General features: G+C 39.2%; 2 protein-coding genes across 3 annotated transcripts; one reads left to right on the top strand and one right to left on the bottom strand.

The window, feature by feature from the left end:
- LOC106086273 (uncharacterized) lies at positions 1 to 27355 on the bottom strand. Of its 2 annotated transcripts, none has more exons than XM_013250875.2 (3): positions 26720 to 27355; positions 26411 to 26435; positions 1 to 3021 (listed from the first exon to the last, which is right to left on the bottom strand). In XM_013250875.2, exons 1-3 carry the CDS (start codon positions 26996 to 26998, stop codon positions 2702 to 2704), a joined length of 624 nt encoding a protein of 207 aa, XP_013106329.1. In that variant the 5' UTR covers positions 26999 to 27355; the 3' UTR covers positions 1 to 2701. The 2 variants fall into 2 exon arrangements, with proteins under 2 accessions (XP_013106329.1, XP_013106328.1); XM_013250874.2 differs by having other exon boundaries at positions 1 to 3006.
- On the top strand, positions 12658 to 26401 carry LOC106086274 (general odorant-binding protein lush). Its single transcript, NM_001311239.1, is given in 5 exon segments — positions 12658 to 12841; positions 12902 to 13039; positions 13114 to 13149; positions 26000 to 26114; positions 26212 to 26401. Coding segments are annotated over 5 exon segments (453 nt in total). The 5' UTR covers positions 12658 to 12766; the 3' UTR covers positions 26301 to 26401.
- Positions 27356 to 27887: the final 532 nt, after the last annotated feature.

Genomic DNA, 27887 nt, shown 5'->3' with positions numbered 1-27887 from the left:
TATGCTTTGACATTTCATCATGAATAGACTTACTAACGAGCAACGCTTGCAAATCATTGAATTTTATTACCAAAATCAGTGTTCGGTTCGCCTGGGTTCAAACCCCAGCGTGAACATCAGAAACATTTTCAGCGGTGGTTATCTAATGCTGGTAACATTTGTGAGTTATCCTGCCATGTTGAAACTTCTCAACTAAGTGGTGTCGCTATGCGGCACGCCGTTCGGATTTGGCATTTAAAAAGAGGCCCCTTGTCATTGAGCTTAAACTTAATAATGTTTAAAAAAGTAGTAGTTTACTTAAAAGTATCCCCTGCTCCTTAATGGAATGTTGATGGGATATATATAAGGTTGTTATTTTTAATAAAAACAACTAGTGACTTACATACAACCACTCAATTGGTAAAGATATGGGTTGCCTTTTATATTTCGGCATTAGAGAACACAAAAGCAAATTTCAGATGTTCCCCATTAACATCTATACACTTTTGCATGCATTTGAACCAATTGTCGAAGCACTTTTGCGACTCTGATTGAGGTATCTCCAAAACAGGCATTTTTAACCCATCGACCGCTTCTTCAGGTGTCGAAAAACGTTGATCTCTCATTTTATTTTTTATGTACGAGAATAAAAAGATGTCATTCGGTGGCAAGTCAAACCTATACGGCGGATGACTCATCAAATTGGTGTTTTGAGAAGCAGTTGTTTCGTATTTTTGGAGCATTTTTTCGACCAATCGACACGAGCTTTTTTTTGAGCTACTCACAAATTGTGTGGGATCCAACACTTACAAATTTTCTTCAAGGTCAAATGTTCATGCAATATTGTATGTATGCTGGTCCCACTTATGCCTAAGGTTGTCTCAATATCACGATAGCTCACATGACGATCTTACAATATCAGTTGGCGCACAGCATCGATGGTTTTTGGAACAACGACTGATTTTGGACGACCTTCACGAAATTCGCCTTGGAGTGAACTACGACCTCGGTTGAATTCACCATACTATCGATAAACAATGGTCCTTGAAGGAGATTTTTGAACTCTGTTGGAGTATGTATTATGTGTCTCTCAAAAAATCATAAAAATTAGCTGGTTACTTAAATTCTGTAGGTAACTATGCGTTAAGTAAATGTTAGGTAATAAATTAATCATTAAAGACTATAAGATTGGATACATATAAGGCTTCCAGATGATAAGAGTGATGTAAATTGCAAATTTGCCTATGAACATTCCATTACGGAACGGGGGCAAACTTCTCACATATCAATGACTGCAGTCCGATTCAAATTTATGCTCAATGATAAGGGGTCTCCTTTTTACAGCCGAGTCCTAACGGCGCAGTGCGACACCTCTTTTGAGGGTGAAGTTTTTACGTGGCATAGTGCCTCACAAATGTCGCCAGTATTAGGAGGGCATAACCACCGCTGAAAATTGTATGCTGGTCTCGTCAGGATTTGAACCCAGGCGTTCAGCGTCATAGGCGGACATGTTAAGCTCTGCGCTACGGTGGCCTCCAGTGATGCTAGAGCAAAGAAAACTACCGAATAAAAAAAATCACTCCGTAAATCTAGAGCGAAAAGATTCCAGAAAGTAGAAAGTAGATGGATAGTGAAAAGAAGAACGAAATGGAGAATTGGATGGAAAAATATTGAAATGGGACAAGATGTGGTTCTCAGGAACGAGAAAACACAACCAGCTTCTTGACCATTAGCTAAAGTAGTAAAGTTTCATTCGGGGAAGGAAGGAATTGTAAGAGTGGTGACGAATAACTCTAAGAATGGTATGTTAATAAGGCGCATTAATAAAATATGCCTTCTGGAACAACCAATCCACAAGGATTGGAAAGTATTTTTGCAGATCGATTTTAGAACAGATTGAATCCTAATGCTAAAACTTTCTGTCTAGATGTTTTGGTAAAAAAAAACTTTTAGAGAGTGATTTTATAACAGATTGAAAGAAAGTGTTGGATTCTATGACCTTCAAGCTTGATGAAGTTAATAGAATCTTGAAAAGAAGAATCGTTCGTCAGCTTCTTACGACAAATTCTTTAACTGCGACAGCTGTAAGTGATTGTTATTGCCTAGAGTGATTGATTTTTTTATTCCTATTTTTAATATTAAATGTTTTATCTATATAAGGATTGTTACGTTTGTTATTTGTTTGTGTTTTTTTTTTTCATAATATTTGCAAGAAACTTTTTCTTTAATGCGGTGAGACAGAGAGAAAGCTATAGCTTTAAAAATTCTCACTTCTAATTAATGTAGTTCTTTTTCTCAATTTTTCATACCATGATATAAAGAGATTTTCAAATCCGAACTAATGAATTTGTCTACTCTTTTTTCCTAGCTATGAGGCAATTCCAAGTCAATATTTATGTTTTTCTTCGTTTATATCAAATTGAGTATAGGTAAGAAACCTTTGGATGATGATGAGCACAGTGTTATTGAGTTGTACATATTAAGGTTAATATACAAGTACGTACGTATGTAACTGCTTGAATGTTGCACTATAACACTTCACTACTAACACTAATGGTTTTTAGTATTGCTATACATTGTTTTTTTTTTCTCAATATAAAGTCTTCTAGAGATTTTGAATGTGTTTTTGTTGCTATCAAAAATTGTTGTTATACTTGTTGTGATTAAGATTATTCTCGTCCTCACTCTCTCCTTAACTTTTCAAATGATGTATATTTACGCTTTATTGCAATTCAATTGCCTCCTGTGGCTGTTGTTCCGCATTCATTTTCTCATCTTCAAATTTGATTTTTTCACTTTTTTTCTCTTTAACGGACACCGATTTTTTTGTTTTCTCCTCCTTTTTGTTGATATCCGCTTTGCCATTTGTCTCTGTGACATCGGTAGAGGTGGAGGCCCGTTTTCCGCTACGAAACTTGAATCTAGAGACTGGAGCCGCAGCAGCATTATTGGCACAATTACAGATGGACTCGAAGAGACGCACCACAAATCCTCTCGCCTTGTTGACAACTTTGCCATTTTTGAAATCTGGTATAGCAAAATCTTTTTATTATTTAATTTTTTTTTTTTAATATTGTTAAAGAAAAATTAATTAAAAAAATAAAAAAAAGAGAGAAAGAAAGGAATAAAATTTAGAGTTAGTAAACATGCCAAGCAATTATTGTATTTTTTGGAGTTGGTAATGGCAAAACACAATGTTTGTGGAAGAGCTCTTGAAATTGAATGATTAGGACAAAACAAAAATCCGCTGTAGTGATGATTTCAAACTGTTTTCTTTAAGAGCATAAAAATCAACAGCGTTCGCTTCAAAATTAACTGATTTTAAGCGATTTTAAATCATTAAGTTGTACCTTTAAAAAATTGTGTTTTGCCGGTTCCTGCATTATAAAAAATATTTGTAAATATTGTTTATTAAACATTGCGTATATTTAAAAAATAAAACAATAAGTTGCATATTGTAGATAATAAAGCGGCTGCTGGAGCGATTGTCATTGTTGTACACAGGCTTTTAAAACTCGAAACCTTTCTTAAGAAGCCTTATTTTATATAATTTTCTCAAATTCTTCTTCTAATTCCTTTGCTCTTATTCCAATTCCTTTTCAATTTTTGTTGTTGTTTGAGCTTCAATTGAAGTTTAGCACAATTATTTTTATATTGTGGGGCCAATGACAAAAAATGCTACAAATATACATGGTTAGGTTGAAAAGAGGATGCAGATATTAATCCGCCCCATGCCACTATGGACATACACCTGAGCCAGTAATCGGCTTGTTGTACGCTCTAAAAACTATAAAGTAACCTCTAAAATATACATAGTTTCAAAAAATTATTGTTGAGACAATGTATTTTCAATAGAAACCTTTATCCTCACCCACAGCCGCAATATTTATTTTCTATACTAAAAGTAGAAAGGCATAAAATCTCTTACACAAATTCATGCGCAGGATCCAAGCAAATATAAAGCAAGTGAGAACGTGCTTAGTTCGGCCGGGCCGAATCTTATATACCCTCCACCATGGAACGCATTTGTCGAGTTCAAACAAAGAATACTGAATAAGAACTTTTATGCTATTGGAGTCCGATATAGTCCGAATCGGACCATAAATGAATGCTGAACATTGTAGAAGTCATTGTGTATAATTTCAGTTCATTCGGATAAGAATTGCGCCTTCTAGGGGCTCAAGAAGAAAAACCGGGAGATCAAGCTATTGACTCAGTCCATATTAGACTCGTATGTTGAAGGTTATGAGAGAAGCCGTTGTGCAAAAATTTCTGCCAAATCGGATGAGAATTGCGCCCTCTAGAGGCTCAAGAAGTCAAGATCCAAGATCTGTTTATATGGCAGCTATATCAGATTATGTAATGATTTGCGCCATACTTAGCACAGTTATTGGAAGTCATAACAAAACACCTCATGCAAAATTTCAGACAAATCGGATGAGAATTGCGTGCTATATTGGCTCAAGAAGTCAAGATCCAAGATCGGTTTATATGACAGCTATACCAGATTATGAACCGATTTGAATCATACTTACAACACTGTTGTTGGAAGTGATACCAAAACACAACGTGCAAAATTTCAGTCAAATCGGACGAGAATTGACCCCTCTAGGGGCTCAAGAAGTCAAGACCCAAGATCGGTTTATATGGCAGCTGTATCAAAACATGGAGCGATTTGGCCCATTTACAATCCCAACCGACCTACACTATTAAAAAGTATTTGTGCAGAATTTCAAGCGGCTAGCCTTACTCCTTCGAATGTTAGCGTGCTTTCGACAGACAGACGGACGGACATGGCTAGATCGACTTAAAATGACATGACGATCAAGAATATATATACTTTATGGGGCCTCAGACACATATTTCGAGGTGTTACAAACAGAATGACAAAATTAGTGTACCCCCATTCTATGGTGGAGGGTATAAAAATACCATGGCACTACTGAACAGAAACACTGCATGCTCTTTCAGGCTTTGAATTAGTGCAGGACAATATAGGGAAACTGACACAAAATTTCAACAGTAGATGCAGTTACTCGCAATATAGACATATCAATGAGCGGATGTCATCGTAATTTTACCCCAATTTACTTATATGTAGTTATACTTCTGGAGTTATGCGTTTATATGGGGTTTCGTCCAATTTTTTTCCTGGGTTTTTAGGCTTTTTTAATACTCACTGATTTTCTTTACACATCTATCAATGTCATTACTGTATCATATTGTTAACTCTTACTCTAGCCTTTAAATTACATCTTAATCATATTACTTATATTTTAGAGATAAGTCTCCACACTTTTATTTAATTATATTATATATAATTAATATTTAATTATTATATAAACCTACGGAGCCCACCGTAGCGCAGAGGTTAGCATGTCCGCCTATGACGCTGAACGCCTGGGTTCGAATCCTGGCGAGAACATCAGAAAAAAATTTTCAGCGGTGGTTTTCCCCTCCTGATGCTGGCAACATTTGTGAGGAACTATGCCATGTAAAACTTCTCTCCAAAAAGATGTCGCACTGCGGCACACCGTTTGGACTCGGCTTTAAATAGAAGGTCCCTTGTCATTAAACTTGAATCGGACTGCACTCATTGATATGTGAGAAGTTTGCCTCTGTTCCTTAGTGGAATGTTCATGGGCAAAATTTTGCATTTGCATATAAACCTTCATTTTAACATTTTTCCATCAGATTTTACATTTTACTATTATTAAAATTTTTTTAATTTTCGCATATTATTAATTATATCGTGAAGAACGATACAAATATGAATCAAGTTTTTTTATCCCAAGTGGAACTCAGTGTTAGGTTAGCGCAATCATAGTGGGTTATCCAATAATATTCTAATGGATAACATTGGAAGGGTGGGTTAAGAACGCAAGAGGCACCCAACATCTTAGTCCCCTAAGCCAATATATCTTTCCTATCAATTCTTATTCTTTCCATATCAAATTCAGTCACCGCTATACAGGGTTTAGCCACCTAAGTTTTGATTTTGTAGCGTGCAGGATGTATTTTTTAGATAAAGAACACCACCCCCAAAGGTAACAAAAGGTCTGGGAAATACACTACATGAGTTCGGCCGTTAAACCGTCAAATTTGAAGCTCAGTGTTAAGGGACCTGCTTTTTATGGACGAGTCCGAATTTTTCACTTTTAATATGGTCTAAAATGGGCAATACTTAATTTAGCGGACTTGAATTATAATTCAAACTTATATGAAGTAAAGATGGAAAATCGGAAATTTGTTCTACGTGGGAACTTTATCTAAACTTATGTTTACACTGCTCATAAAATCCGGATTTATGGCTCACGTCAGCTGATTTTATAAAGGGAAAACCGTTGATTGAGCCATTAAAACAGGTTTTTGTGATCAATGTAAACGTGCTTTAATACAGTACATATTTAAGGCGAATCAAAAGTAGTAGCCAGTAGTTACAATCAATTTTAAATTTTCATTTCAAATTTTTACTTTTTAAGAATGTCTGACATTTTTGTGTAGACTCCTTTATGATTGACTCATAGTTAAGAAGTTATAGTTTTATATCTAATTTTTCCATTTCCATTGAGACTAAGAGACTTAGTTAAGTAGATACAAGCATTATTAAGTTATCAAAGTTGTACAATTCACAAGTTTCTAAGTGTGCTTTCAAGTGGATTACAATTGTAATTTTCCATTTTTTGGTGGAGTCACACTTCAAGGCCCTTCCTTTGAATACACACATAGTTCAGGAGTTACAAGCATTGTTAAGTTATCATATGCAATCTTGTTTTTTTGAAAAATGTTGAATTTTTTGGTAGAGACATAGTTAAGAAGCTATAGGTTATATATATATATATTATATAATATAGTCTTGAAGAATTTTCACTGAAGTTTTCAGTCTTTTTTTTGGAGCCATGCCTTAACACACTTTCCTTGATTATACCTACAGTTAGAGAGTTATAAGCATTTTAAGTTATCATATGCACTTTTGACTCCCGAAACCATTTCCAAAGAAGTTTTCTATTTTCTTAGTGAAGACACGCCTCGGCGTCCTATCTTCGTTTAGAAACGTATGGGTCGATTATGAATTCAGTTGCGTTGCCTACCGGCAAAATTCTTACAGAAATTTCAATCATTGTGTTCAATTGCGAATTGAAATGTACTTTCTATTCATTTCAATTTGTATTTCAAAATATTCATACTGAATGAAACTGAATAAATCCAAATTTATAACAATTTGCATACCAAGATTTTATCTCCATATAACGCAACTATATATTAGTTGCAATTCTTAATCGATCTATTAGTTAAGGAGACCCAAGCATTTTTAAGTTATATTATGCAAGTTTGAGTTTTTAAAAAATTTTCGATGAAATTTTTGGATTTTTTGGTAGAAGCATAGTTAAGAAGCTACATGCATTTCAAGTTATTATATTTAATTGTGTGTCAATTGTAAAGGGTAATTTTTTAGCCATTATCTTTTTGGCAACACTGGTTTCAACGGCTCATCCACGTTTCGTGTTTTCTTTCACTGTTTCACAAACATCTACAATTTGGTCTAGAATTTAACCATGAATCGTCTTACAAACAAACAACGCTTACAAATTATTGAATTTTATTATCAATTTGCGTTAAAAAAGTTCTTCGCGCGCTTCTTCCATTTTACGATGAAGCTCATTTTTGGCTCAACAGCTACGTAAATAAGCAGAATTGTCGATTGGAAGTGAATATCAGCCAGAAACATAGCAAGAGCTACCAATGCATGCAGAAAAAGTCACAGTTTGGTGCAGTTTATGAGCTGGTGGCATCATTGGACCGTACTTCTGCAAAGATGAGGCGTAACGTAAGGTAATTGTGAATGGTGAGCGGTATTTTTTTTGCCCAAGAGCTTGACTTGCATGACGTGTGGTTTCAACAAGACGGTGCCACATGCCACACAGCACGCGTAACAATGGACCTACTGAGAGGCGAGTTCGGTGAACACTTTACTTCACGTTCGAGACCGATCAATTGGCCGCCTAGATTGTGCGATTTAACGCCATTAGACTATTTTTACAGGGGCTATGTTCACGGTCAACATTTGCATGAAATAATCTTCAAACATTAAACTATATGTGGACCGTACTATCGATTTAAATAAAGATTTCATGCATTTTTCTGAATTTTATATGTTTTTTTTTTCTTTTTTGAAAAACATTACTACATTAAAACATCACACTTTAGACAAATGAGAATTATCTATCCATGTCCGTCCGTCTGTCTGTCGAAAGCACGCTAACATTCAAAGGAGTAAAGCTAGGCACTTGAAATTTTGCGATTTGTGGACCAAATCGGTATATGTTTTGATATAGCTGCCATATAAACCGATCTCGTGGGTCTTGACTTCTTGAGCCTCTAGAGGGCGCAATTATTATCCGATTTGTCTGAATATTGTTGAGGAATGAATTCTAACAACCGTGCCAGTTAGTGTCTAAATCAGTCCATAAACTGATATATAGCTGCAAATAAACCTATCTTGGGTCCTGACTTCTTGAGCCTCTAAAGACCGCAATTAGTATACGATTTGGCTGAAATTTTGCACATAGTGTATCACTTCCAACAACTGCGCTAGGTATTAGAGCTGGCAAAATATCGATGGCACTATCGATATTTAATTTTTTGACTAAATATCGATTGATATTTTTCCGATGGATACTATCGCAAAAGTTAAATTTTTTGCAAAACTAAACAAAACAAGTAAGAGCGTGCTAAGTTCGGCCGGGCCGAATCTTATATACCCTCCACCATTGATCGCATTTGTCGAGTTCTATGCGCGGTATCTCTTTTTAGACAAACATAGAATATTGAATAAGAACTGTTATCCTATTGGAGCTATATCAAGTTATAGTCCGATTCGGACCATAAACGAATGCTGATTGACATTGTAGCAGTCAATGTGTAATATTTCAGTTCATTCGGATAAGAATTGCGCCTTATAGGGGCTCAAGAAGCAAAATCGGGAGATAGGTTTATATAAAAGCTGTATCAAGCTATTGATCGATTCAGACCATACTAGACACGTATGTTGAAGGTCATGAGAGAAGCCCTTGTACAAAATTTCAGCCAAATCGGATGAGAATTGCGCCCTCTAGAGGTTCAAGAAGTCAAGATCCCAGATCGGTTTTTACGGCAGCTATATCAGGTTCTATATCGATTTACGCCATACTTAGCACAGTTATTGGAAGTCATAACAAAACACCTCATGCAAAATTTCAGCCAAATCGGATGAGAATTGCTCTCTCAGTTGGCTCAAGAAGTCAAGATCCAAGATCGGTTTATATGACAGCTATACCAGATTATGCACCGATTTGAACCATACTTGGCACATTTGTTGGATATCAGAACAAAATACGTCGTGCAAAATTTCATTCCAATCGGATAAGATTTGCGCCTTCTAGAGGTTCAAGAGTCAAGACCCAAGATCGGTTTATATGGCAGCTATATCAGGTTATGAACCGATTTGAACCATACTTGGCACAGTTGTTGGATATCATAACAAAATACGTCATGCAAAATTTCATTCAAATCGGATAAGAATTGCGCACGCTAGAGGCTTAAGAAATCAAGACCCAAGATCGGTTTATATGGCAGCTATATCAGGTTATGAACCGATTTGAACCATACTTGGCACAGTTGTTGGATATCAGAACAAAATACGTCGTGCAAAATTTCATTCCAATCGGATAAGATTTGCGCCTTCTAGATGCTCAAGAAGTCAAGACCCAAGATCGGTTTATATGGCAGCTATATCAAAACATGGACCGATATGGTCCATTTACAATACCAACCGACCTACACTAATAAGAAGTATTTGTGCAAAATTTCAAGCGGCTAGCTCTACTCCTTCGGAAGTTAGCGTGCTTTCGACAGACAGACGGACGGACGGACATGGCTAGATCGACATAAAATTTCGCGACGATCTAGAATATATATACTTTATGGGGTCTCAGACGAATATTTCGAGTAGTTACAAACAGAATGACGAAATTAGTATACCCCCATCCTATGGTGGAGGGTATAAAAAAGCAATCGGACACAGAATGTATCCTTTAAGATACAATGCGCCTATAGAGGGCGCAATTTTCATCCGAATAGACTAAGAATTTGTACAATGATTTCTCTCATGACTTCTAATTGTCTTTATTAACCTTGGTTTTATTTGGTCTGTGCATTGATATTGCTCCTATATAAATTGATCTCCCGATTTTTAATTCTCATTTTCGTTTGATATATAGGTGATGGGTTATTAACGATAGTATCGATATTTTTTATTAAAACTATCGAATGTTGCGATTATCGATAGTTTGCCAGCTCTACTAAGTATGGTTTGAAACTGTTCATCTAGCTGCCATATAAACCAAATCCCGACGGTTTGAAACGGTTCATCTAGCTGCCATATAAACCAAATCCCGACAAGACTTCTTGAGTTTCTAGAGGGCGCAATTCTTTTCCGATTTAGCTGAAATTTTGCGCATGTCATGGCGAAATTACTTCCAACAACTGTGGCAAGTATGGTCTAAAGCAGTCCATAACCTGATATGGCCGCCTTATATACCGATCTACTTATTAGATTTCTTGAGCTTCTAGAGGGCGCAACTCTTATCCAATTTGCATAGATCGTTTTGGAATGTCTTCCAACAACTGTGCCAAGTACGGTCTAAATCGGTTTATAACCTGATATAGCTGTCATATAAATCGATCTCTCAATTTAACACTCTGAGCCACTGTAGGGCGCAACTTTTACCCGTTTTACCTGAAATTTTGGAGGTGCCATGACAAGTACGGTCCATATCGGGCAATAACAAATGCAATCCATCCCCGTATATAAGATTCGGCCAGGCCGAACTTAGCACTCTTTTACTTGTTTTTTAATTTTTTCAGCAGAGCAGCTTACTTTGAAGAAAAATTCAATAATTACCGACACCTAACTTTTGCTGTAAAATTTTGAGAGCACAATAATTTCTTTGTTATTTCAAACTTCCTCGAGGGAACATGCCATGCCGAACATCGGAAAATGGTGCCGAAAAAAAACGTTTTTTTCATAAAATTGAAATTAAAAATTTACCAAAAGAAATTTAAATCTTTTATAATATCAACTAAAACAAAACAAAATTTTAAGAACCACATTTCAATTGAATTGAACATTTGTAACCGGAAGGTGGATGGATTGAAAAGGGCAAAATCCTTAAACTGCCGACTACTGGTGCGCTTAGCCTAATTATTTGTCTGTTGTATAAGCAAATCGCCCTAAACATAGATTCGCTCACATCCCCCTTTGAGGTGCTAAAAACAAGTAAAAGAGAGATCGGTCTATATGGCAGCTATATCCAAATCTGGTCCGATCTGTGCCATATTCCAGAAAGATGTCGAGGGGCCTAACTCAACTAACTGTCCCAAATTTCGGCGAAATCGGACAATAAATGCGCTTTTTATGGGCACAAGAACTTAAATCGAGAGATCGGTCCATATGGCAGCTATATCAAAATCTGGACCGATCTGTGCCATATTTCTGGAAGATGTCGAGGGGCCTAACTCAACTTACTGTCCCAAATTTCGGCGAAATCGGACAATAAATGGGCCTTTTATGGGCACAAGAACTTAAATCGAGAGATCGATCTACATGGCAGCTATATCCAAATTTGGACCGATCTGGGCCATATTCCAGAAAGATGTCGAGAAGCCTAACTCAACTCACTGTCCCAAATTTCGGCGAAATCGGACAATAAATGCGCCTTTTATGGGCACAAGACCTTAAATCGAGAGATCGGTCCATATGGCAGCTATATCAAAATCTGGACCGATCTGTGCCATATTTCTGGAAGATGTCGAGGGGCCTAACTCAACTCACTGTCCCAAATTTCGGCGACATCGGACAATAAATGCGCTTTTTATGGGCCCAAAACCTTAATCGAGAGATCGATCTATATGGCAGCTACATATATCCAAATTTGGACCGAACTGGGCCAATTGGAAGAGGATGCCGAAAAGAAAAAACATCAATATCTCTATTTTCAAAGACTGTAGCGTGATTTCAACAGACAGGCGGACAGACGGACGGACATTGCTAGATCGTCTTAGATTTTTACGCTGATCAAGAATATATATACTTTATAGGGTCGAAGATGGATATTTCGATGTGTTGCAAAACGGAATGACAAAATTAATATCCCCCCCCCATCCTTCGGTGGTTGGTATAATAAATCGTTTGTTTCCCTCATTCCACAAAAAAAAACATTTTTTTAACAAAGATGTAGTTCGCATGCCATGTAATGCAGTCATTATAAACAATGACTGTAAATATATGAATGAAACTTGTGTTTTTAAAAAAACCTATTCCATACAAACTTAAAGAATGTTTAATGGAATTTTATCATCATTTTTTCACTAGCCATTTAAGGTACTCATATGAGAGGTACTCTAATTAAATGGCTGTGGATGTAATTAAAACATTTTGTTTTTATTTTGTTATAGGAAATTTTTTAATTACAACTCCCAAAAACATTGATTAGTGCTATTGTAACGGCATCATTACGCACCACTGAGGCATCATTTGATTGAAATAGCGAATCACTTATAACTTGCCTGCCAACTATAGTCTATAAATACAAGGAACCGACAATAATGGCAATTTCATTCGAAACGACTTTACGTTGAAATTACTTGCCGCCGCATTGCAACGAAAGTATTCGCATTCTCGCAAAATTGAACTACCTAGATTGGATATCCCAAAAACGCAAAAAAAAACAACAACACAAAATTACAAATGTTGCATCTTATTTGGATTATATTGAGGTGGTTCCTATTTTGTTTAGTAACCAATGTTTCCCTAACAAAGGCGGTAAGGAGATAGATTTGCGACACCCAAAAGCCAAAATTATGAGATTGTTTTCCCTCTTAGGTTACTATGGAACAATTTGAACAGAGCTTGGATATGATGCGTAATGGTTGTACTCCGAAATTTAAAATCCCTGTTGAAAAATTAGATTTGTTGCGTGTGGGAAACTATGAAGAAGTGGAAAATGTAGCGGATATCAAAGTAAGTGTAATCGTAAAAAAATCCACTTAAGAAATGTCCTTAGTAATTTGCTTTCCAAAATTTCTATTCTATAGTGTTACACAAAATGCGTCGCCCAGTTGGCGGGTACGGTAAGTTGTGATGGGGGCAAAGAACGCATGAAGTTTGCCCGGGTCGAATCTTATTTACTCTCCACACTTATATCAAAAAAAAATTATTGAATGCAAATATGCAATTTTGGCCAGGGACAAACTTCTCGCATATCAAGCAGTGCGGTCCGATTAAGCTCAATGACGAAGGCCCTCCTTTTTTAAGCCAAATCGTATGGAGTGCCGCAGTGAGACACCTTTTTGGGGAGAAGCTTTTACATGGCTTAGTGCCTCACAAATGTCGCCAGCATTAGGTACCGCTGAAATGTTTGTATGATGTTCTCGCCAGGATTCGAACCCAGGCGTTGTGCCATACATGTCATGGCATAACAAACACTATGAGCAACATTTGTGCCCTTTAGAGGCTTACGAAGCAAAATCGAATTGGACCCTACTTGGCAGAATTGTCAAAAGTTCAATCCAAACACCAGATGCGACATTTCAGCCTAATTAGGTAATAATTACCCTTCTTAAGGCCAATCAAGTCAAATCGGGAGATCAATTTATATGGGAGCTATATCCAGTTATCGATCGCTTTGGTTCATACTAAGCAAAATTTCAGCCCAATTTAATATAATTGGGCTCTCTAGAGGCTCAAGAAATAAATCCCAACCAACATACACTAAAAAAAAACTATTAATGCAAGCGCTTAGGTTTATTTCTGTGGCTTAATTATCCGAGCCACGCTTAACTGAAAATTATGGATAATTGCCACAAAAGAGATGAATTTTTAGCGTTTCACTTATCTGGTTTCGTATGTATTTTCGTAAATTTTTTCTAAAGTTGATCGAAATTTTCAAGACCCTGGAGCCCCTGAATTGGCTACTACCATAACATGTTCTGCGTAAAATTTCCTTTAATTTGAGTACCATATTGCCTATCTTCTGTTTAATTTCACTCGGTGGGGGTAGGCCCGTTTGGGGGGTATGCAAAAAATTTGATTTTCTTGCCATTTTCCTCGTAGCAGCACCTTTGCCCTGGTTTGGGAACCGATTCAAACTAATATCTTTTGGAAATCAACATTCAGCTAATATGTACCGTTACACCCTAAAAAGGAGTGGTGAGATTTAGCCAGAAGTAAGACTGGGTTTTGTAAAGAAGGAAGATACCTCATCTCGACCAATGCCATGCGCATGAATATAAAGGAATTCTGCAGATTCCGAAGCCATAGATAAGTTATTAAGGAACTGCAAACCCAATCTTACAAAATCTGGGGAACAGAGACACAATAGTATTCGTATTTAACTATCAATGCCTCGAAGATTTCAACAAATCTAAAGCTATAGTTTCCTACAGATTCAATATGTTATACTAAAGTGTATAGAAGCAGTGAAATTGAGGTCTCGGGAGACAACTCTGCAGTTACTGCGGAAAAATGCCTAAGGTATCATCATCCATAGCGCCAAAATCAGACGGATTGTTGGACATGAAAAACTTATCTATCTCCGACTCTATCAAAAGAGGAGAGAAAGACTCCGAGACCGGACCCGACAAGTCTTCGGTTGCATAGAGCTCAAGACGTAAACCAGCGGCACAGAAGGAATCTAAGAAGGTACTTCGACAGCAGCAGCCTGGTAAACATCTAAGTAAGAATCTTTCAACCGCAAAAGTCCTATGGCCTGACGCTTCCAGTGTAAAGATGATTGTGCCTCCTCCAAACCTTGAAAGAGTCGAGAGAGTGCACAGTATATACTGGCTTAGGGGCGGAAGGTCAACTGGCATGAATGGTATGACTGGACAGATTTGTAAAAGCAGCTGGAAGGCTATTCCTGATCATGTGGAGTCAATCCTGAACCGGTGCGTCGAAGTAGGTTATTTCCCTCGTACATGAAAATGTCCCCGAGTCGTAGTTCTTCGGAAATCAGCTGATTGATTGAGAATGGTATCAGAGCATCAATCTCCGCCACAACTGAGGAAGCATGTAAAAGCATCTGGAAGGCTATTTCTGATCATCTGGTGTCGATCTTCACGCGGTGTGTAGAAGAAGGCTACTTCCTTTGTACATGTACCCCAGTCGTAGTCCTTCTGAAATTTTCTGATCGATTGAGGATCGTATCGGAGCATCAGTGTCCTGTTTGCAGCAGCTGGTAAAACCATCTGGAAGGCTATTCGTGATCATGTAGAGTCGATCCTCAGCCGGTGCGTCGAAGTAGAATATTTCCCTCGTGCGGGGAAATGTGCCTGAGTCGTAGGTCGTATCGGAGCATCAGTGTCCTCCCCATGCTTTCAGCAACTGGGAAAGCATGTATGTAAAAATCCTTCACACCCCAAGAGTCTTGTGGCCTGAGACTTCCAGTGAGATTCGAGATAGTGGACAGTGTCTGCCGGCTTAGGAGCGGAAGGCTATTCCTGATCGTGTGGAGTCGACCCTCAGTAGGCTCTTCCCCTCGTACATGGAAATGTTCCCGAGTCGTAGTTCTTCCAAAATCAGCGGATCGATTTTGGATCATATCGGGGCATCGTATCTGAAATCAGCTGATCGATTGAGCATCGTATGGGGGAATTAATCTCCTCCCCATGATCGGAGCAGTTGGCGAAGCATCTTAGTAAGAATCATTCACAGCGCAAGAGACCTGTGGCCAGATGTTTCAAGTGTAAAGAGCGTGCCTCCTCTAAGTCTGGAAAGAATGGAGATAGTGGACAGTGTTTGCCGGCTTAAGGGCGAAAGGTCAACTGGCTTGAATGATATGACGGGACAGATTTGTAAAAGCAGCTGAAGGGTGCGTCGAAGTAGGCTATTTCCCTCGTACGTGGAAATTTGAAAAAAATGCCCGAGTCGTAGTCCTTCAGAAATCGCCTGATCGATTGAGGATTGTATCGTGGCATCAGAATCCTCCCCATGCTTGGAATAATGGTGACTAGATTTCAGGAGGGCTAGGATCCATGTGCAGAAGTATGTCCTTGCTTTATTTGTCGATTTGGAAGTTGTGTTCTATTACCTTTCATGGCGTATTGTACCGAAATAGGTTGTCGGTAATTTTCTCTCTGGCGTTGTTACTTCTGTGAAAGAAGAGCTTGCTTAGTTGGTACTAGCGATACGCTATGGAAGGATATTGAGCGTGGCAGCCCTTAGGGGTCCATCTATGATCCATATAATTGTCGGAAATTTTCTCTCTGGCGTAGTTACTTTTGTGAAAGTGGAGCTTTGCTTTGGTTGGTGCTAGCGATACCGTTTGGAAGGTTATAGAGCGTGGCAGCCCTTAGGGGTCCATCTAAGCTCCATATTTATGGAGCCTCTGTTGGAATGTTTGGCTAAATCCTTTAAGGCCAGTGCATATGTGAATAACCTGTTCATCCTACTTGTAGGAGATTCTAGACTTGCACTGGAAACTCGGGGTTTGCTGGCGATGGGCATTGTACGTTAATGGAGTGATCGTGTTGGTGTTGACAAAGTTGCTCAAAGGCATATTGTCACGGAATCGTCCACCAACGATTCGGTCTGGCGGAGTATGCATCAGAAACTTAGCGCTCGTAAAATATCTGGGTGTTAGAGAGGATCGAATGAAAGAAAATATGACTAGAGCAGCCGGAATGGTTAAGGGTGATTGGGATTTAAGTTGTCGTTCTGTTTGATCCATATATGATGGTCTGTTTGTTGCTCTCGAAACTTATGGAGCACCTGTGTGGCATGAAATAGTCACGAAGTCCTGGGAGAAGATCCTCTCGCGTGTGTGACTGTTTCAACCTGTATCTGGCTGGAACTCTGAGCTCCGTTTTTGTGGTTGTCATCTTCTTTACAAGAAGTTCAGCTAAGAGCTACCGCGTGTGTGTCCACAGCTTGCGGATAGTAGAGTGATTCGTATACGGAGTAGCTGCAATCACAATCCGGAACAATCAGCGATATCGAGTGGAGAGTCCCAATGAGAGGCCGGGCGGCACCGGCTTTTATTCAAAAACTATGATACTCGATATTACAAGGCAAGTTATAGACGCCTGTCCATAGGACCGCGTCGATCGGTCCTATGAACCGGATCAAGCTTGCTCACCTATGGAGCTTCATGAGGATCGCTACCTCCACAAACAAATGTGGCTACAACAACAACTTTTCGACAAATGCTCTACAGGTTTTGCTTGGCGTGCACCCGCTTGATTTGCTCGTTAGTTACATGGATGTTCTCTATAAGGTGAGAAAGAGAATTCAATTAGTGCGCAAGGATTGGCTTAGTTTCTAAGCTGGCAGATGGGCCGCTTCTTTTGGAGCATTAGTGACACGGTGAACAATAACAATGGTCGGGTGACTTACGAATTTATACGTGACCGCCTAGACGTTCGTTTCGTCCTTAGTCTGGATTACACACTGACGGCATATGCTTTTCTATATCAAAGAAATTTTCCGGCGACTGATTTATGCGGCCGGTGGAGAGCTGTAGACTGAAGCCATGTCCTGACAAAATGCCCGTACTATGCAGACAGATTAAGACGCGATGGGGATTAGCGAAGCAGTGTGGAACTTCAGTGAAGCCCTTGAAGACGATTCGACTGTTCCAAGGTTGGCCACCTTTTCCCAGTAAGTATTTAGTAAAAAGAGAACGCGACTTAGTGGCGGCTTGAATACACGCTAAGTATCCATGACGAGGTGTAGCTGTACTGGCGCAACCGAGCGATTTTTGGCTGCAGACGAGATGATCCGGTACCTGCCTTGTCCATGTTGATACTGAAGTCAGTCTGAAAGTCTGCACCTACAGCTAATGCGAACACTCTCTATATCTATGAAGATGCACAATATCGCCCTGGCGTGTCCTATCTATCTCTAAAAGGGTAGGCAATCTGGAAGAGAGCAGCCAAGTAATCGGAAGATGAATACACCTATCCCACAAGGCACAGCGCACTGGATCTTGACATGACAAGTGAAGGTCTCTTTTTAAAAAAATATTTTCCTGAATTTTTCTCTAAAGTTAAAAATGTCTACAATAACCGACCACCCCACTTCATAACATCTGAGCGAATTTGCAATCGCACAACAACATTCCAGTAAGGAATATGGGCAAACTTCTCACATATTAATCAATGCTTTTTGGGATAAGTTTTTATTTGGCATAGTACCTCACAAATGTTACCAGCATAAGCAGGGAATTTTTTTTCTCATGTTCTCGCCAAGATTCAAAACCAGCTGTTCAGCGTCATTGGCGGACATGGTAACCGGACGGCAAACCGGACGTTTATCATTTAGAAGAAGGCCGATTGCTTCGGCTTCAGAGAGTACACCAATCGCCGTTTCAGTGAACTAACACCCCCTGAAATGTGCTAGTTGCCGAAAGGAAACACCGAGACGTCATTAACGTACCAGCCGCTCGCTTTATACCAGTCGGTCGAATACGCCAAGTGCGGCCCAGTTTCCCGGCGCGGTAATCGCAGACGAGCGTGATGGGATTCGTTGCACCCCACCCCACTAACCCCAGAATCAGCAAACTGAATGTGGAAATAAGTAGGGTAGTCAACGAACATTAGCGCAATTTGTGGCTGGGACACTTGGAGTAATGTAACTTAGGTACCGGTTTGGGTAAGCTGTGATCTACCGTTATGTGACTCTCGATCCCCGGTAGAAGGGATGCAAGGACCTCAGTCACTTTTGGCGACGTAGCTGTGACTGATTCGAAGAGGTGCGCCAGGTTGTTCAAACGTCAATTAATTGAGCATCCCGTGAGTGGCAGGGGAGAGCAATTTGTTGTACCCGTGGTCACCGAGCCGATGGACGAAGTTATGAATGTCATCAGTGGGGTAAGACATCCAAGGGTTGAGCCACAACAGAATCTCTACCCTGATGCTAAAGAATCTTGATATACCTGTAGTCGAGTTCTTAATAAGTACATCTCTAAACTTAACCTCCCGAACCTTGTTGGAGAATTTCATTTTTCATTCGCCGAGCATCTGCATGAAATTCGAAGACTGCATGCATGCTAGCACAGATCAGACCAGGCCATATGATAGGACGGTCCTCGCGGCACTGGACCAATCGAAGGCATTCGACCCCAAACTATTTGAGTACATCGCGAACACGTCCTCCAGCCAGACTTGAAACGATGGTTAGCAAATTATCTGTGTGGTCGCCAGTCATTTGTGGAGTTCAGAGATAGGAAATTTAAAGACCGTAGAGTGAAACAGGGAGTTCCCCAAGACAGAGTAATATCCCCGGCACTGCTTAACCTCTAGCTATCCTCCAGACGTCATAGATATCGTATCATATGCGGGCGATTGTACGATCGTGGATACCATGGTCCCCACCCATTGATGACATCTGCATCAACGCTGCAAGAGGTCTGAAGATATCTACCACCAAAGCTTCAGCCACATTTTTCATTACAAATACGAGTGAGGTGAATAATGGGCTGAATGTGATAGTCGATGGAAAAACGATTCCGACTATCAGGTGTCCCATTTTACAGCTCTTACACATTCTCCTCACATGCCACGGCAATTTGCCGGCAGCTCTTGGGTGCTGACAAAGAAACCTTATTGGCCACGTACAAAGCAATTGGCCTGTCTGTGGTAAGTTGTGCAGCGCCACTAAGGTCTAGTCAGCTATGTGACACGCAGTGGAATATCATTCAGATGTGTCAGAATGCCGCTCTTCGAAGTGCGATGGGCTGTCTCCTCAGTTCTCACATGGACCAACTCCATCAGGAGACAAAGATCCTACCCGTTTGGAGACATAACTAAATGCTCTCTAACTATATTTTTATCACAGCGACCATCCAAATCATCATCTTGTGGATGGATATCCATCGCCCAGATGGATCTTCATGATCTAGAGTGTGAGGTGCAGCGCTACAAGAGAGAACCTCTAGATCAAGCGGCATACCAAGCGGGCCTGGACAACATTTATGCAGGCAAGGTAGCAAATGCGCTGAATAGCTATCGGGCGAATGTTGTTCTTGGAGAACAACAGCCACACATCGCACCTGAAGAAATTGAATTCCCCTGACAAACCAGAGTAATTCTGATTCAATTCCCTGCAGGATGTTGGGGGTAAATTCACCCCTACTAACACAAATTACCGGTCATATCCCCAGTCATTTTAGTCCATTGCGTGGCTGCTTTGGCGTATTTTTCTTTTTACGGAATAAACCGGTGAAAACACCAATTTAAAAGTCTCCATGCAGTGGACAGACCACCGTGACGCAGAGGTTGGCATGTCCGCCTATGACGCTGAAGGCCTAGGTTCGAATCCTGGCGAGAACATAAGAAAAAAATCTTCTGTCGACATCTGTGAGGTTATATACCATTTGGTATGGCACTGAGGCGCTCATTCCGGACTCGGCTTTAAAAAGGAGGCCCTTAAGCTTAAACTTGAATCGGATAGCACTCATTGATAAGGCAGAAGTTTGTCCCTGTTCCTTAATGGAATTGCAGTTGCATGTTGGGGACAGTTTGTTTTTTTTTCATAAGTACGCATTGGTTGTTTTGGTGCTGTTCTTGTTGTATACGCATCGTACTAAAGGGTGATTTTTTTGAGGTTAGGATTTTCATGCATTAGTATTTGACAGATCACGTGGGATTTCAGACATGGTGTCAAAGAGAAAGATGCTCAGTATGCTTTGACATTTCATCATGAATAGACTTACTAACGAGCAACGCTTGCAAATCATTGAATTTTATTACCAAAATCAGTGTTCGGTTCGAAATGTGTTCATTCACCGTAACGTTGCGTCCAACAGCATCTTTAAAAAAAATACGGTCCAATGATTCAACCAGCGTACAAACCACACCAAACAGTGCATTTTTCGGGATGCATGGGCAGTTCTTGAACGGCTTCTGGTTGCTCTTCACTCTAAATGCGGCAATTTTGCTTATTTACGTAGCCATTCAACCAGAAATGAGCCTCATCGCTGAACAAAATTTGTCAAAATTTGAACACATTTCGAACCGAACACTGATTTTGGTAATAAAATTCAATGATTTGCAAGCGTTGCTCGTTAGTAAGTCTATTCATGATGAAATGTCAAAGCATACTGAGCATCTTTCTCTTTGACACCATGTCTGAAATCCCACGTGATCTGTCAAATACTAATGCATGAAAATCCTAACCTCAAAAAAATCACCCTTTACAAATACGAAACAACAAACAACCACGTTGCTCTGAGCGAGTTTTGTTCTGCTTCGAACTTAACCAGAAATGCCCAGCCCCTTACGGTAGAGTTGGTGGCAAGTCACAGGTATTCTTATTGTCTTTGTTTCGATCGTTGTTGAGACAGCAACGAGTGAACATGCACATGGGTATACGCATCGTTTTTCTGTTTTAATTTTAAAAACAATGCTTTTAATTGCTTAAAAGCTTGGAAAGTGATGTGACCGAGTTTTTGAACCAGAAAAATGACCGATGAAATGACCAGTTCAAAATTATTGATCCCATATCCATATATAAATCACCGGTCATATGATAAGTCAGGGGGTCACTGGTCACAAAAAACCGGTGAAATCGGCACTCCTAAGTCCTTAAGGTTTACGATTTGGCAGATGCAGCCGCCTCAATTTCTACAGAGCACTGTGGGGCCAAAGCCAGGGTTGTGAGGCAACAAATCACAGGAACAAGTTAGACCTTCAAAATTCCTTACACATATTTATAATGCGCCTAGAACTCTTAAAGCTGTAGTAGCCACAATTAAGGCCCGATCTTTACAATATTATTTTATTTGACTTCCCAATATGTGTGCAACGTTTTATCAAAATCGGTCCAGATGTCATGCAGATTGTACAGGGTCTTGACTGGCCATCAAGAACCCCAATATGTAAGTTGGGTGTGATTTAGACCGGATTATACCTTTAGCCCCCATAGGGACCATTCTTCAAATTTTAGGTCCTTGCCGATTTCGCTGAAATTTAACACATGAGTTGCGCAGACTCCCAAAATTTGTTATTATGTTATTTTGTTTCATTTCCAGTGTGAGGCTGCGACTGCGGTGGTATATCGGATTTCCGAAACGACACTTAATGTCGGGTTGATTGACGGAACCCTAGTATTGCCATCTGGAAGTTCATGCTGCATAGATGGACCAAAGCTAGAGGACAGAGTGGACTGAGATCTGATTTCGACTGCCTGGCCATAATACGGTCTTGCAGGCGGAGATCCGGGCGATCAGGGAATGTGTGAGGTGGTGTGAACATCTTTACGGAGAGTAAACTGGCTATAAGGGCAATAACTATCAGGACGGTAAGTCACATACAGTCGTGAAGTGTAAGAAGGAGATTAAAGCCTTCTCTGAGGATGGCAGGATCCCCATTGTTTGGGTGCCGGGCCAAAGGGGAATAAGGGGAACGAAAGATCAGACAATTTGGCTGTGAAGGACTGCCGTCAATAAACTTGGTTAATTCGAAGCCATTCGAAGCACCGTAGAAAAGCGAGACGGCCGAGAAGATGATGAAAATCCTATGGGGAGATCCGGATCGTGAGAAGACGTGGCTATTACTGATAGAAAGGACACATTGGACTACCAGCTCACTTATGCAAAATCGGTGCGGGAAGTAGCAGCATGTGTAGGGCATGTGGGGAAGATGACGAGACGTTGGAGCATATGCGATTGCCCAGCTTTCGCGGCTAACAGACACCTTCACGTATGTGGGGACCCAATACAAGACATGAAACAACTTAAGGGCGTGATACGGAAAACAAGTAGGAATTTTGTAAGTCGCTTAAAGCATGCGTAATCCAAGAATGGCTAAGACTATCATGTTCCGCACTTCAAACGTTAAATTTGCCGCTAGTTAGTTGTCTTCATTAGGACTATTTGCCTTATTATCACACAATACATTTTGTATTCGACAATTATTAACTAATTTTGAATTTACCTAGAAATGTCAATTGTTTTACATTTCTGTGTGTGTCTATATTTGCTTTGACAAGTTATTGGAACAGAGTTGTATACGAATTTTTTGTTGTTGGCATCTGACCATAACTTGTAAAGGGTGATTTTTTTGAGGTTAGAATTTTCATGCATTAGTATTTGACAGATCACGTGGGATTTCAGACATGGTGTCAAAGAGAAAGATGCTCAGTATGCTTTGACATTTCATCATGAATAGACTTACTAACGAGCAACGCTTGCAAATCATTGAATTTTATTACCAAAATCAGTGTTCGGTTCGAAATGTGTTCATTCACCGTAACGTTGCGTCCAACAGCATCTTTGAAAAAATACGGTCCAATGATTCCACCAGCGTACAAACCACACCAAACAGTGCATTTTTCGGGATGCATGGGCAGTTCTTGAACGGCTTCTGGTTGCTCTTCACTCCAAATGCGGCAATTTTGCTTATTTACGTAGCCATTCAACCAGAAATGAGCCTCATCGCTGAACGGTGAATGAACACATTTCGAACCGAACACTGATTTTGGTAATAAAATTCAATGATTTGCAAGCGTTGCTCGTTAGTAAGTCTGTTCATGATGAAATGTCAAAGCATACTGAGCATCTTTCTCTTTGACACCATGTCTGAAATCCCACGTGATCTGTCAAATACTAATGCATGAAAATCCTAACCTCAAAAAAATCACCCTTTATATGGTTCTAACATGGTTTGTGCTCTCAAAATTTTGCAGCAAATGTCAAGCTTTTAGATGTCGGTTATTATTTTATTTTTCTTCAAAGCCAAAAGAAAAGAAAGAAAGATACACATATTGGAAGCTACGACTGCCGAAAGTTTCCTTTACGGGAAAGGAAATAATGGATATTTATAAAATGCAAACGACAAAAACTGACATTGATAACTTTGATAAATCTCATTTAATTATATTCACAAGCGCCACCAACCAGTCTATGCGCGAAGTTCAAATTCTTCATCTATACATAATTTATCTATGAGTATACCGTTGTGAAGTGTTACCAGATTGATTTGTTTTTTATTTTTTAGTGCTTCACAGTGTTGACAATAGAATTTTGTTTAAATTCTTCACTTGAAAAATTTACTTTTTCCCTCGAAATCCTGTCATGGGCCCCATGGTGCAGAGCAAGGATTAATGCCAAAGAGGAGGATGTGTGTCCCGACTGTGATCTGGGACCACAGGACACCCAGATCCTTCTGCACCAGTGATGGGCACACTAACACTATTGAAAAAACCATACTGTGTTTGTGTGAGTGTCATCAAACATCAACTAAATGAAATCGCTTTAAAATAGTGGCAGCTGGACGAAGCTACACGAAGTTGTTTACACTGTCCATGTGCTTGTAGCAGACGAAAGATAGAAGTTAGGACACAACATACTGCTACACAAACCACAACGGTTGGATGGATCTAAAGGGTAATTTTTTAAGAGCTATAGGAAAGTTTTGCAAAAAAAACACATAAAATTCAGAAAAATGCATGAAGTCTTTTTTTGAATCAATATTACGGTCCATATAATTTAATGTTTGAAGATTATTTCATGCAAATGTTGACCGTGACAGCGCCTCAAATAGTCCATCCGCATAGTCCAATTTTGGCATACTCTTTCCAGCATTTCGGCCAGTATCTCACGAATGAATGTTGAAGTATTGTCTTCCAATGCGTCAATTGAAGCCTGCTTATCTGTATAGACATGAGCTTTAACATAGCCCCACAAAAAAAGTATAAAGGCGTTGAGTCGCACGATTTAGGCGGCCAATTGAACGGTCCCGAACGTGAAATAAAAGGCACCGTCTTGTTGAAACCACATGTCATACCAGTCAAGCTCTTGCATTTTGGGCAAAAAAAGTTGAATATTATCTCACGGTAGCATTCAACATTCACCTGCATTGGCTGATATTCTTTCCAAAAAATCTTCTGGCTGATATTCATTCCAAAATCACAATTCTGCTTATTTACGTAGCCATTGAGATTTGTCTCAAAATGTAAGAAGCGCGCCATGAACTTTCTTAACAGAGCACGCATTTTGATAATAAAATTCAATAATTTGCAAGAGTTTTTCGTTTGCAAAACGATTCATTGTTAAATCATAGACCAAACTTAAGATGTTTGACAGTGAAACAAATCAGTGCTGACAAAAGATAGTTGCTAAAAAATCATCCTTAACAAATGTTTTTTTGTTTTGTTTTGAGATCCGAGAAGCCTCAGTTTTTGCAATCTTCAGCCTTATAAGCTGATCTTATATATGTGTCTTTTTATACCCACCACCATAGGTTGGGGTATACTTATCTAGTCATTACGTTTGTAATACCTCGAAGTATTGATCTAGGACCCCATAAAGTATATATTCTTGATCGTCTCGCAGTTCTGAGTCGAATTAGCCAGGTCCGTCTGTCCGTCTGTCGAAATCCCGATAGCGGTCAAGCGCGTAAAGCTAGCAGCTTGAAATTAATATTGATGTAAGTTGTCGGAATTGCAAATGAGCCATATCGGTTCAGATTTGGATACAGCTCCCATATAAATCGATCTGCCGATTTGACCTCTTGAGCCCCTGGAAGCCGCAATTTTTGTTCGATTTGGCTGAAATTATGCACTTAGTGTTCTGTTTTGACTTCCAATAACTGTGCCAATTACGGTCCAAATCTGCCAAGAACCTAATACAGCTCCCATATAAACGATCTCCCAATTTGACTTCTTGAGCCCCTGGAAGCCTCACTTTTCATCTGATTTGGCTGAAATTTTGCATATAGTGTTCTGTCATGACTCTCAACATTTGTGCCAAGTACGGTGCCAAATTGGTCAATAACCAGATATATCTCCCATATTTTAATAGAATCCATGGTGGTGGGTTCCCAAGATTCGGCCCGGGCAAACCTAGTACGCTTTTACTTGTTAATAGAATACTTGGTGTTGTATACCCAATCCAATAAACCTGTTTCGAACCGGGAGAACTCAGCACAGTTGTTACTTGTTCTCCTTTCTTTTTGACTTCCTTGTGCTTATTTTGAATCACAGGTAACCAGGAAAGGTGATTTTAGTATACAGAAGGCTTTAGCACAAGTACCAATTATTTTACCCAAAGAACTACAGGATGATGCTACAGCTGCTCTCTCCAATTGCAAGGATGCACGTAAGTTGAAAAACTCTTTTGAAAGCTACAAAACTATCTTTGAAACTATAAAATGAAGGAGAAAATATCAAAAAAAGAACTACTTTCACTTTTACAGAAAAGGATTACAAGGATTCATGCGATCGTGTTTTCTATACAACCAAATGTGTAAGGGATTTTAAGCCAGAAGTATTTAAATTTCCATAATAGAAATTTAATAATAAAAATAAAATTGTAAAAGTAAAACAAATTACCAATTAAATAACTAACTATGCAAATGTGTATGAGGGTGGAAGTGATGACAATAAGACACTTACTCTGTTTTTGTGATTTATTTTTATTCTGAAAGGACATTCCCAAGAATGATGGCAAACAAGAAAAAGAAAGAAAAGAGAAAAAATATATGTAAGTGGTGTTTGTTGCTTTTGTCTGAAGGCTGATGATAATGACGATGATGACGATACTCGTAACCAGAAGGCCAGACGCCCTTATGGCGCTTGGCTTTATGTTTGGGAAATTATGGAGTTAAGCTTAGGCCCAGCACAATATTATTTACATGGACATTCTCATACATATTATGTATGTGGTTTTGATGGTTTTCTTTTGGTTTGTTTGTATGTACATACCTGTTGCAAAGTCTTATTCCCATCTGTATTCTGCTGTTTATTGGCCTCCTCTTCGGCCTTTTCCAAAACTTCATCAATGAATTCACCCACCACAGCCATTTTACTTGAATCACTTTTGAATTCCACAATGCGTGATTTCAATTTCTCCTGCGTATCACTATGCCTTTTACCCTCGTCCGCATCATGGGATGGTGCCGTTTGGGCTTGGGAGGAATCCACCAAATCATTTCCATCGGCATCCGGAGAGGCAGGAACATCAGTGGCAAAATGAGCTCTCATATTGTAGTTTTTTTATCACTTTTTTCAATATGTTTTATAAAAATGTATATGCTTCACTTCACTTTGCTTTCAAATTTTCACTGCTTTCAAATCTTTTGTTGATGATTTTTTAGATTATTTTTAGAGCGTAATATATACTACTTTATTCCAAATAAAGAAATTTCTTTGTTCTTGCTTTAATATTTTTTTTTTATTTTCATTAACAAGAGCACCAACGAACTCCAGGATGTAGTATGTTGTATCTATAAACTACTTCTGTACAATGGAAATTTGTATTCTTCTCGTACTCTTATCTCGGCAGCCTGCGAACTTAACTGAGCCGTGAGTTCGTGAGCCGTTCAGTATGTATGTATTGGCATTCTGCTACTCAAATGTCTACTGACAACAAGACTCAGTCATTTATAAACCCATCAAACCAACCATACCACTATCCTTGCACCACCAACACCAGCACCCTTACTACACTACATTGTTATCATTGTCTATGCCAAGTAAAGTGCCTTGCTGCCTATCATCCTTATCACCACCCACCACCATAAAACAGGTACTTACTTTCAACACTTAACATGCTTGTGCTGTTGCCCTAACCGTAAAAGGGAAGGATGACCATGTGCATGTTTCACATTTCTAACAGCTCTCTTAAGGACTGTACGATTTTGCTCGAGCATAAAAATTCCTTTGGAAAATTCCAAGCTAATCTCTTATTGATCTTTAACAACCAAGTGTTATGTGCATACGTTGATAATGTGGTGTGATTATTAGGATACCCTGGGTAGAGCAACACAACCTGGTAATGTTTGGGATTTCCAATTAAGTAAATAAGGAGAATGTGTCTCTGAAATAATTTTCTCTAAATTTCAGTGAAATTTTCTCTAAACACTAACATTCC

The sequence above is a fragment of the Stomoxys calcitrans genome, chromosome 1 (assembly GCF_963082655.1).
Source record: "Stomoxys calcitrans chromosome 1, idStoCalc2.1, whole genome shotgun sequence".
Classification (NCBI taxonomy): domain Eukaryota; kingdom Metazoa; phylum Arthropoda; class Insecta; order Diptera; family Muscidae; genus Stomoxys; species Stomoxys calcitrans.
The sequence above is the reverse complement of the archived record's forward strand: the minus strand, read 5'-3'. Positions and strand labels throughout refer to the sequence as shown.

Bases quoted from the DNA above. Each gene is read 5' to 3' on its own strand.
- LOC106086273 (XM_013250875.2), bottom strand. From the start codon at position 26,998: ATGAGAGCTCATTTTGCCACTGATGTTCCTGCCTCTCCGGATGCCGAT. The intron at 26,436-26,719 runs GTATGTACATAC...ATGTCCTTTCAG, and splicing joins GGAATAAGACTTTGCAACAG to AATAAAAATAAATCACAAAA. The intron at 3,022-26,410 runs GTAAGTGTCTTA...AATAATAAAAAG, and splicing joins AAATAAATCACAAAAACAGA to ATTTTGCTATACCAGATTTC.